The sequence below is a fragment of the Platichthys flesus genome, chromosome 22, assembly GCF_949316205.1.
Source record: "Platichthys flesus chromosome 22, fPlaFle2.1, whole genome shotgun sequence".
In the NCBI taxonomy this organism is placed as follows: Eukaryota; Metazoa; Chordata; class Actinopteri; order Pleuronectiformes; family Pleuronectidae; genus Platichthys; species Platichthys flesus.
The window spans coordinates 9367055-9379439 of NC_084966.1; the positions used below are offsets into that span (position 1 = coordinate 9367055).

At 43.2% G+C, this 12385-nt stretch overlaps 1 protein-coding gene across 1 annotated transcript in view; it reads right to left on the bottom strand.

Moving 5' to 3' along the window:
* Positions 1 to 12385, bottom strand: part of LOC133933219 (interleukin-1 receptor accessory protein-like 1) — a 220932-nt gene that overhangs the window by 132514 nt on the left and 76033 nt on the right. The window contains exon 3 of the mRNA XM_062380166.1: positions 6254 to 6533. Within this exon, the coding sequence (XP_062236150.1) occupies positions 6254 to 6533 (280 nt within the window). The remainder of the gene's footprint in view (positions 1 to 6253; positions 6534 to 12385) is intronic.

Here is a 12385-nt window from a genome sequence, read left to right on the forward strand (position 1 = left end):
GATTTAAAGCCACTTCAGAGACATCATGGCAACTGACTAAGTACAGTGCAACTGGCTGCCAATTCCCCTACTTATATATTTTTGTACCGCATCGATCTACATCATTCAACACTCAAAACTCCTGTCGCGCTGCTGGGCAATCCTGCAAAATGCCACGTGAACGTCAACATCTTTTATGTGACGGTGTCAAAGCTGCTAAATTATGACGAGAGGGAGGTTGGAGAGATGAACTCTTGTTGTGCTTTTTGTCTTTGCTTCCAGTTTTTTTCAGTTTATCGTTCAATAAATCATATAATCCACTTGTCGGGCCTCCATTTTTGGGGCCTTACATTCTTGTATTTTTTGGTGTGGGCACAAATTGTCAACATCTAATTAGATCCATGGGAACTAAGTGCATGATTTGGGAAGTCTCTTCAGGCAGCTAGCTGGACCGGACAGTATCAATTTTCAACCTCATCATAACGGTCATATTCTCTTTATTCACTTTTAATTTCATTGATTTATCTTATTGCCTTTTTTTATACTTTCACATGTGCTCTTCTCTACAGTGAATTTCTCTGGCGATGGATCCACCACATTAATCTCATCTTATCTCTGAATCCTCATTCCTGTTGTTTTTAAAGTGCTCAATAAATAACTCGGACTTGACTTGGTAAATGTACCTGCCCATATACGGCTTTGAATAATGTTACGGTATTAATGTATGTAAATTAATGAATACATCAATTAGTTATCAGAGTCCAAGTGCAAGTCCTGAAAATGAGGACCCCAGGACTTGTGGGAAATAGATAGATAAATACTTAAAAAAAAAGAATAAATACAAATAAGAACAAAGGTAGTGCTACTCCAGCAGCATTGCTGTTTGCTCCATACCCATAGCCCCTACCTACTCCTCTGGATTCAAATCCAAGTCACATCCCTTAAGCGTGAACCGATTTCAAACATCTCCCCTGTTTGCCCCTTTCCCTCTCTTGTTGTTAGCCATCCCAGCTTTTACTCGGCTGTGTCTGCTGTCAGCGCGGTGAGAAATAACAGGAATTAGCAAGTTGGTAATGCTAATAGGCTCAGAGAGAGACACACCGGCAGCGGTGCCTGGGAGTGAACGGTATCCTCCAAGTACCCGGGTGGCCCCGTTTGTGTTTAGGTATTTGTGTTCTGTCACTCTATGGTAAGTGACACACTCCTCCAGCGCAGATGCTTCTGCTCGGCGTACGACAGGGCCCCCGGGGGTGTAACATCTGAAACAGCTGACTGCTGACCTCGATTTGACACATGGCGCTGATCATCTCCTCCCCGCCGCTCCCGCCCCGCGTGCATGTGGCGTGCACGCTCCCTCGTCGTACGTGCGTAATGCATGTAGATGTGTGTGAGTCTGCGGAATGCGGCACAGTAATAAAGCCATGCACAGAATGTCGAATGTGTGTGTTGATGTCGGCCTGCTTTCACATACAGATTGGAGGCACATTAACTTCCCATCAGTGGCAGCTAGACTCAGGGGAGCAGAGAGCTGACATGTCGTGTTTGCGTACTTCTGTTAGTGTGTGTGCGTGCGTGCGTGTGTGTGTGAGCGTGCATGCATATGATGATGCCCTCTGACACCCTTAAGTGCAGCTGAGCAAATATGCAGAGATGTGAGGAGTTCAGGCACCCTGATGTATGTGTGTGTAAAGTCGGAGAGACAGGAAGGGCCAGGTGTGTAAAGCCACAGCGTGTAACCCGTGGAGTCACGTACTAAAGTGCACGTTTGTTTTGCACTGGTTTCGTGGGAGAGTGCATCACGGAGAAGGGGAAGAAAGAAACGATGCAAGAAACGAGGGACTGCACCATAAACTGCAAAATCATCCAATCGAGATCTAACGACTCATTTCGCCCAATCTGGAAATAAATGTACTGTTTGTGCCAATGTTGACAAACAGTTTTAAGAACATTACTCATGATTAGAAAATTACTTGAAACTGAATGTTTCAAGTAATTTTCTAATCGAATGTTCTGCCTCATCGCGTTTACTCTGCTAACAAAGATTTTATACTGGGATTAGATCTGGTAACGGGGGGGGCTCCTGACATGTTCATGAGACCAGAATGAAACTTGACCTTGGTAGAGGTCGGGTTTAAGTTTGCGGCCATAGAGATGCACGTGTTCAGCAACGATACTCAGGCTGTTCTAATGAAACAATGACTGATTGGTATTAAAGAGGCCAGACACACATTCCTCACATCGGTGCACCGCCACCACCAGCAGACTGGACTGGTGACACAAAGCAGATTGGGACCATGTATTCATGCTGGTGACCCTACCATCTGCCTCAAGCAGCAGAAATCCAGATGTATCAGACCAGGCGACGATTTTACGCCTCAACTGTCCAGTTTGGGTAAATCTGTTTCCACTCAAATGTTGGATGTGTTTCGCATTTTCAGATACTCCCTGTCACTGAATTATCTAAATTACCGTAAGCTTTCTAGAAGCTTGAAACCAGTTCAGCCAATCACACCTGACCTCTCTTGTCAACAAGGTTTTTCATTGAGCAGAGGAGCAGTTTCAGAAAAAGTCAAACTAGCTTACTCTGGACCAACATTCAAGACACAGTCCAAGTCACCAAAATCATGTGTTACTGCTATTTGATGTGTGTGGCTGGATGGATGGATGAAGCTCCTGATATGTAGCTGCAGGACATCCTGCATTGTTCTGCTGAGGCGTCATTGGCAGACTGGATCTCTGCATTAGTACACAGGTCCAGGCTCCACATATGTGTATTACAGTTGACTCTGTTTGACTGCTATCATTTGTTGGAAACATGAATTTGAGAAAAAGGTATTTTGCACAGCAATAAGACACATGACATCTCGTTACATCAGTGTGTGTTTCGCAGGATTTGGTGAAGCTGATGTGGGTGTGTTATGAATATTCTGCCCACACTGTCCATTTCTGACTCATCCAATAACACCTGTCAGAGACAACTGGCAGAGATATCTGTATCTGGAGAGGCTGGGAGAGCTCCTAAAGAAATGGTGGTGCACACCGCACTGTCTCACTTACAGCACGTTGCTCATGGTGGTTCAGTCTCGAAACAATTAGATGTAGGAGTCCCAAGCTATATATATAATGCTGTTAATGGAAAAAAATAATGAGGTAAATGTTCTATTATTTCAGTAAAGGGTGAGAAATAATATCAAACCATTGCCTCTCTTTAATCCTCACTATGCAGAACTGATTTTTAAAATAAGAAAAGAACAAGAACCAGTGAGGTACTGGTTTCAGGGTGAGTTACCAGGTCACCGTGACCGGAGGTGTTCCTTAGAAATGGGCAGGCCAGTGTAGAGAAGACTTCTTCTGTGGTCTGAGCATTCCTGGACAAACTGGCCGGTACCAACACCATACCATCATGGGGGCCCTTAGTAACAGGGGCTGAATGGTTACGACATGCTCCGGTATGAAACGTAACCAGTAAGAGGTGATTTATGGTCGTGCTGTAATTCATTTGTTCCAGAGCTGAACACTCTAATTCCCTTGGTCCCTTTTTTCAGAGGGCGAGGATCGTCAAGCTGCCTGATCCAAATGTGAGATGTGAACGTATGCCAGCACTGATTGTCTATAGGACCCTCGCTGCTAGAACAACAGAGAAGAGCAATCCTGTGGTTTGGCGGCGGAGACTGGGAATGGAAATGAGTCACGTCGACAGCCCGACGCACTTCCATGTGATTGTAGAATTGGATGAATCAATTGCTGCCATTTTTTTAAATCACATCATCGAAGCTCAGACGCAGAATGAGAAGGATGTGACGAAAAAGGAAAATGTGGTCGAGAATGTCATACGGTGGCCCTTTGGGGTCAATCGCTCAGTCTGTAAACGCTGCGGTTCAAGTGTGATTACTGCCAGCAAGTGCTTCACCGGAGCTCTCTTTAATCTCCGAGGGGGAATAGCATGGAGGCGGCGCATCATGTGACGGATGCAATTCAGCGTTGTTAAGACATTTTCTAGTGGATATAAATTCAGTTCCAGTTGACGTGTGGTGCGAGGAAGCAATCAGCAGTCGGTTTCCCAGAAACCATTGTCCTGTCAGTCACTCGGACAGCCCCGGTCCTTATGATTATGACTCCACTCAACAGAGATCACAGCATATGCTAATGGAGGGCTCCAAATCATTCTAATTTGATAGTCCCATGTGGTCCTTTGTGATACATTGCTATGGACTTCAGAACACTGCATCAGAATAAACAGGTGATGCGCGCACACAAACACACACACACACACACAGAGTATCCTAATCCTCAAAGGCCTTTTAAGCAGGTACTTTTTAAATCCATCGTATGTCACTGTAAAGAGCCGGCTAATGAGCCAGTCGAGGGAAAATGCCCTTTACCTCCAAGGTTAAGAAGTTATTACTAAATAATCAAGAATGTGCAACTCTGCACATTATTCAGCTTTTTCTTTTCGGCTCAACTGTTGTTAAACTGAACAGTGAACACCTTGTGACATATGAAAGTTTGATTTCTTTTCTTTACGGCTTGACGATAAGACCAAATACGTCTACAATAATGATTTATTTTCAGTGTAAAGTGAAAATAGGTTAATGAATTGTGTGTTACACCTTTATTTCCTATTCTACACTTCCATATGCTCTCCTGTCAACCTAGTGTTTGTTGAATTATCAGATTTTCCCAAGTTCTATCTTATTTAGTTTCATCTCATCTTATCTTATCTCCTAAACATGTATAACAATATTTATTTATATTGTTTTACTCCCCATTCCTTAATCAACAAATTTACGAGTTTGTGTGTTCAGAATTTATTTAACTTATTTATTAGTGATATTAAGATGGCCGTTTCTTTAATTTCTCAAATATTTTCCTCATTGGTTTCTCCGCTCACTTTTTATTTTAAATAACTTCTTAACAAGGTCTGGCAGTGTCAGAGCTAATCAGTGTCCCACATGTTTTTACCCCTATAACAACCCCCTAGCTGTGATGGATACTTTGAATAAGACAGAGAATCAGCAGAACTGATTATTATTCAACACTGGCAATTTGGGGATAAAGGTCACATTTGTAAATATTCCATTTTGGGTGGCAATTTTTAAGATGTGAATGTCAGGACAAGCATGTGTGACTCTGCAAAGCAAGAACATTTAGGAGCAGCACAAAGCAGCTGCAGGTAACAATAGTCCAAAGTAAAGCCTGCGGAGAGAAATCCTGTGCCATGGAAAAGTGCTTTCTATTCACAGCTACTGTTATTTCTCTCCGTGATGGGCAAATAAGTGTTGCCCCTAAATTTGCCTGTGAATGGCAGAGGCTGCCGACAAAGCAGCTCGACGCGTCCAAATCAAATCTCGGGGCTCTACTTTCTGCGTGATTACACAATAACTCCGGGGCCGACTGATTGTCTACCTCCGGAAAAGACGCTGCCAACGTGACTGAATGGAGGATTGTGGGATTGGTGCTGCCCGTTTCTATTCAGGGCGGCTGCCACCGCCAAGGGGAGCGTGCTAATGGTGCTGAATAGTAATGACTCAAACCCTCTTAGAGCCGAGAAACACAAGGAGACCCGGCCGCCTGAATGCGACTCCTCAAACGCACATTATTCACCTGTCCCAAATCTTCTGTTCACACTGGAATACGGGTGTTTTTGTGGATTCTCCCTAATTGGAACCACGTCAGGCTGCTAGTTTTTCAAGTAAATGTGCTTAGAAGTTCCGTCTGGGAAATTGCTGCGGGCTCAGAGACGGCCGCTTTGCCTTTTTCTTTCCGACTGGCCATGGCCTACCTGCACGCTAATGAACACATCTGAGCGATGAAGCCAGAAAATGTGCCACATTACCGAAACTCATAAATCAAACAATCCTCTTCCTCCGGCATCACACACGTGGAAAAGGAAGACAGTCCCTTACTTTTATTTTATCGGAGCAGCTTGTTATGTTTCCTCTATCTTCATTTAGGAAATTACTGTCCCTTCTTTTTTCATATCACTCCTCACTCTTTTACTTGTGAGGGCCAAAGAGATATGGATTCACCACTTGAACCAAATGGCTAACTGTCCACCAGAGGAGAATGGAGACACCACTCAAACTGCTAAGTGATGCTCCCTGGATTACGCACCGATGCTCCTCCTGCACTTTATCAGAAATCGAATGCCCGCAGAGTTCCACAATCTTATTTACTCCCACTAATTGACCCGACAAGAGTTTTCTCGTGAATTGGGAACAACAATTTATATTTGTCAGCATCGCAGGAAAGCAGAGAGAGAAAGAGGAATTACCTTAACACGCAGGAGTAGTAGCCGACGTCGTCCAACTCGGCCGGTCGAAACCAAATGGCGTCCTCCTCCTTGCTCATCCTCGTGCCATCGAAACTGATAGGCTCTTCAAAGTCCCCGTGCCCTGCGCTCTTGTACCACATCAGGCTGAGCCCTGCGCTCTGTGCGTGGGTGTAGTTGGCCCGGATATATCCATAGAATAAAGCGCACTTAATCCGTACGGGTTCCCCCAGAAGCACCTTGTATTTCAGGTAGTCCACCGACCAGTCCGTGCAGCCCTCCTCTGGAAGACAAAAGGAGAAGAAGAGGAAAGTTAGTGGGATTTCTGCAAACCAGTGTGCATCACCACTGCAGGCCCAGCAGAGGAGATCTGGGCTCATTTAAAAAGGGAGAACGTGCACAACCAGGACAAGACCAATTTCAAACGCTGGCATGGGCTCGTCTCTTCATGTGCTTTGCCAGCAGTCTTTGTATCGCAATCAATAACGATGCTCTCTCTCCCCTCCGTGCAGCATTGATGTCTCCGTCTCTATTTTTTGTGTGTTTCACAAGACGACGCAAACCAAATTAGGCCTTTTTGCAAACGCACGGTGCACACCTCGAACACAAAGAGCTGACTAAGTGTGCCCGTACGAGCTCACAGCTGATTTAAAAAGGCCAGAGAGCCGGTGTGTGTCCTCGTAACATGTTAACACACGTTGCCGTTTTTTACTATCACAACAACCCTTTGAACGTTTAAATGAACCGTTAACACGTCGCTTGTTGCCTCCCGCCTTTGTCCGCCGTCTGCCCCCGCCCTCACCTACACACGCTGCATTTATATTTGACTCGGGTGTCACCATCTCATACATATTTTGATTCGACTGCCAATAAACTGGGTGTAAGGCGCCATCAATATCTGTTTGAATGGCGGTGATGGCAGCCACTTTACGTTTGACCTGGGAGAATGAGAAGCGGCTGCACGCCCGCGTTCCTTTCCTGAAGCTATCAGACCATATTCACGCCTTAAACATGTTTCAATCAAATAAATGGTGAAAGAGGCTCGTCTTATACTGGGCCGCCACGCATGCCAAGGCTGAGGGATATGCGTGCTCCCGATAAAACATCGAATAGATTGGAAAATAACTGTATTATTCATGCACAGCAGGCAAAGGGATGGGTATGATTCTCCGACTTTTTCAAAGTTCTTTAGGTGGATATAAGATTTAAGTGAAACATCAAATATATAATTGGAATCGAATCCTTACCAAGAGATAATAGCGCAGACTGTTACTAATTGAGGTCTTCACACATGGTGAGTGGTTTGAAAAGACAAAGGTATCGTTTGTGTATCCAGCGTTCACAGAGAAATAGGAATTAAATTAGTTTCCGTTGAGATGAGGCCTTTTTTCATGAAGCCAGATTCTTGAGTTAATGGTAAAAGGACTATTCACCTATCCACCTACTCACACACTCACATTCATTATACACAGAGCTTTTTCTATCATCTACACTGTCGTCACAGGGGCAAGTTGGGGTTCCGCACTTTACACATAAACTGGAGGAACCCGGGATCGAACCAACAAGCGTTTGGTTCGTGCACCACTTGCAAATCCTCGGTGGACGATGGAGAATCACATAAATAAAGACGCATTGGTCCACATTAGCATATTCAAGTAAGGTCTACAGATCATAGATTCATATTTGACTGTATTGATAATCCCAACTCTCAACATTATCACCAAATAATGAAATATCACACATAACATTTGAATTATTGATCGTTCAGAAGTTGAAATTATCGTAGTAATATGATAATTATCGTATTATTGTTAGTCAGCCAGCCTCTTTGTGTAGAATTGCGATAATTTACACTGGTAACCTATGCAAAAATCTGACTTATTTATCATCAGCCTGGAAAATTTACACCGTATAAACTCTCTATCCTGTCTATCCTAAATGACTGCTACTCAGGATGATGTTAGGCTATACATTTGTCAAAGAAAGATTTCCAAAATCGACAATTTCCACTCAGCAAAGTCTTTGCTGATATCGTTGCTGCCTATCTTACAGGTTAGATGAAAAATGCTGAGCCTGTTTGTGAATACGTAAACTTCTATCCAATCCGTCGGTGCCCTTCTGAGACACAAGCAGACAAACTCTCTTGTATTCAAAACCAATCTGGGTTCACGGCTGATCGAAAAACAAGCCCTCCCACGGCTTCACCTTCCTTTTTCCATTACTTTCTGTGTCTGACGTCCTTCTTTCCCTCACTCCACCTCCCCGCGTACCTCTTCCTTTGAAAGCATCTGGCGAGCACAGCTGCCGCGGCCTCAACAGGCTGCACTAATTGAGCCTCCGTAAACGCTTTATTTACCCGAGAAGGCGACTTGGCGACCAATCAGCGAGACGTGGCGCACGTGGCTGCCGATGTGGGTAACCGGACAAGTGGTGTCGACGGGGGAATTAAAAAGTTGTGATTTATGGAAATGTGTTGTGTTGCTGCTGTGCTGCAAGGGCCATCCTGAGAGTGGAATCAACACTGGTGGAGAGATGGGAAATAGAGACGTGTAGTTAGAACACTCTGCATCACTTGAACAGGGAGAGATGAGGAGGACATAATGACACTCACGCTCAGGTACAGTTTAATTGCAAAAGGTCCAATCTGTGGGGTTACCATCAAAATAAAAGGGGGAAAGTCCCGACAGTCCTGTAAAAGAGGACTCAACGTACCAGAATGCAATGCAGTAAAAATGTGAAGCTTTAAATAAAAGCCTTCCATTTTTTAAATTGTTACTAATACAACTGAAACTTTCAAAAATATGAATTTAGAGAGATCAAAATTGTATTTGAATATTTATTTCAGGTGTCAGCAAACAGTGGTAAATGTACTTATCATTCAGCAATAGACAGGGCTCATACACGTTTTGACCAATATAAACAATTTCCATGACTTTTCCAAAACTTTGGGGATTTTATTTATTTCCATGACTTTTCCAGGCCTGGAAAGACACATTATAAAATCCCATGACTTTCCAGGTTTGTCATGACCGTAGGAACCCTGAATAGATAACTTTATAAGGTTGTTCAATGGATGTCCGAAAAACTTAAAGAGATCTGTTCAGTAGATGAAGTAGATAAAGACAAATGAGGCTTTTTTTATGAAATGGTTCAAAACTATATATAACATGCAGCTTTTGAGTCTGGGTATTCTTTCTTTCTTCAAATGACTCCTGTGATTTCAGCATCAGGCAGGTTGGACAGCTCATTCCACCTACGTCTCACAGACGTGACAGATCAGCACCTTTCCTAATCTGACGTGATTCAAATTAGCAGGAGCGAGTCGTTTCCTCTCTTCTCGTGAGACCGGGAACATTGTGTTCAGATGCAAAGCTTTGACGTGACCTTCTGAACTGTTTTTTTTTGTTTTTTGTTATTGTCTCAATTATGTGGGTCTTCCCAGGAGCAATTCAGTGAATCATCCAGAACGCACAAAGAGTGGATAACAAGAAACCGAATTAAGCAAATCAAAAAGCCTGGTGAAGGCGGCGCGAGCCCGACGGCACATCCTTTCATTGTGATTACGTCTAACTGTTACCATGGCAACACAGGATCTAGCCTCGCTTATCGAGAAACTTGCTAATTAGTTTGCGGACGATAATAACTTGAAGGCTTAAGGTGAGGACAGCCACGGCAGAGTTGGTTCCTAATCGCGTGTCCTCATTTAGAGTCTGGAGTGTGTTACTTTCACGACTAATAAAAATAGCAGGAGGGCGTCGAAAGGTCACGTGACAGCAGCTTCCGACGAAGAACAAGTTTAGTTTGGTAAGAAGCCAAGTGTGAGAAAACCTGTTTGTCTGTGTGTGTGTCTCAGCTGTGCAATGCATGCGTACTCAATGGGTGGTGCGGGAGCCCGACACCTCCCTGCAGATACATGATTGCTTGCAGTTATGTTAATTTAAATCTTCCATCTTATAGTTGTCGACTGGTTGTACTTAGGTTTGCAAAATTCTGGGAATACTCAAAGTTGGAATCTTTCCATGGGAATAAACGGGAATATACAGGAATAAACTGGAAATTGTGTGCGTAATTTATACTAACTGTATATACTTGTCATATACAGACATAAATATAAACATTTTGTTTTGTCATCGGCTGATTTAAGCCCTGAGGAAACTTTGGGCACTTGACTATATGCTTCTGCATCTTTGTGTCATTCTTAACATAGGTCTTTGCACAGTATTTGCAGGTGCACACAGCCTTTCCTTCTACATTGGCTGGGGTGAAATGTCTCCACACATGAGAAAGTGCATGTGGCATTGTTCTGTAGAATAAGATGAGAAAAAAGCTTGTAAAGAAACACTAAAGCAATGCCAGAGATATAAATAGTTGGCCAAACAATTGGAATCAACTTTAAAAATATTTTACAATTGATAGATAAATGAATAGAAAGAGGCTAGATGAACAGATGAACAATCCTCAATCAGCATGCATATATATTTTCCCAAGTAATATCATAGAAACTAACCTGACTAGTCCTGCACACTACAGCAGGCCTCAGTAGCCCTGCTGTAGTGTGAAGGATGCTGGGAATTATCTGTGCATGTGATAGAGAAATGCACAGTGGAGGGTTGAAATTCAACGTGCAGCGTGTGCTGCATTCCATACATCTTTAAAATAGAGTTTTGAATGATGTTTTTAGTGCTCAGTGTTTAATTTGTTTAATTTTTTTTTTTTTTTTTCAAATTCAAATTCCCCAAATTCTCGAGCTGAATATTCCCATGGAAAGTTTCTGGAAATTTACCCGAAATTGTCCGGCCCTTTGCAACCCTAGTTGTACTTAAATTCATTCAGGAATAATTCATATATTTCTGAAAGGTGTAGACGTGTTGCAACCAATTATGGTAGATTAAACGTGTGGTCTTTGAATAGCATGCATTGTTTTAGATTAAACGACACAATAATATACAGTGTAAAGCTTTGACAGTTACTATAGTCAGAAAGAGCCACATAATCCAATCGTATGATATTTAACGTGGTTATACTTTAAATAATAACAATGTACTCCACTAGCTAAACACTGAACTGTTTCTTTTACACCTCTGTGGTATGCTGCCAACCCAGACGGAAAAAAAATATGACGGATTTCTCAGAATGGCTTTCATTTCGTCTCCACACACTGGATTTGGTAGCAGCAAAAAAAAAAAAAAAAGGGGGGCACAAAGCAAATTCATCACTGCCAAACATCAGACAGCCTGGCTCTGTCACTGCCTTTCCCATCAGCACTGCAAACAAACACTCAGTCCACTCCTTTTTTTTTTTTCTAGCACTTTCACTCTTACTGAGGAGGAACGTCTCACAGGACCGGGGAAGAGGAGAGTGAACTGCTTCAAAAGGGGCTATTTCGATGATGTAGTACAAATGTGCTACTCCAGCCCAGTAAATGATATCGTGCACAATTCTCCGACAGGGTCAGGAAAACAGAAAATGACACGCACTTGAATGTAGGGACGATTGCACGAAAAAAATGTAACTGCATACTCGTATTAATCTGCAACCGATGGAAAGATAGGAGATAAAGAGGGGAATGGTTGATTACTGCTGAAACCATTCGCAACATATAACAGTGAGTCTTTTCCACAGTGGAATTAAAAGAGGCTTTTTCAACCACCCTAAGGCATTCAATTACTGCACAGGGTTTGGTTCTTCCCAGTTCAACTGAGAATAATAAAACCGTCTACGAAACAACTAAATTAATTTCCCTTTAAGGGTGAACTGAAGCCCCAATTGTTTCCAAGAGTTCGCCGTGTTTATCTCCAATTCCGCCACGAGGAGCGTGCCCGGCGCCAACATCCGTTATCTTCCACCCATCATCGAATTGCCAGTTCCGTCAGACTTTTTTGACGGAGGGTTATCGTTCATTTCATTAAGGGAGGTCGGGGATTCCGCGTAATCTGTTGGCAGGAAACAAACACGGTGCAAAGCCTAATTGAACTCGATTAACATTTCCCCCCCCGCTCACCAGATTTCCATTCCACTGGATCACAATTGGTGAGGGAATTGGGCAATCCGCTGAGTTATAATAACAACTCTGGCAGCACTTCAGCGACTGGGGCCATCAAGCGTACGCCAAAGAGGAGACGGGTAAATCCAGAC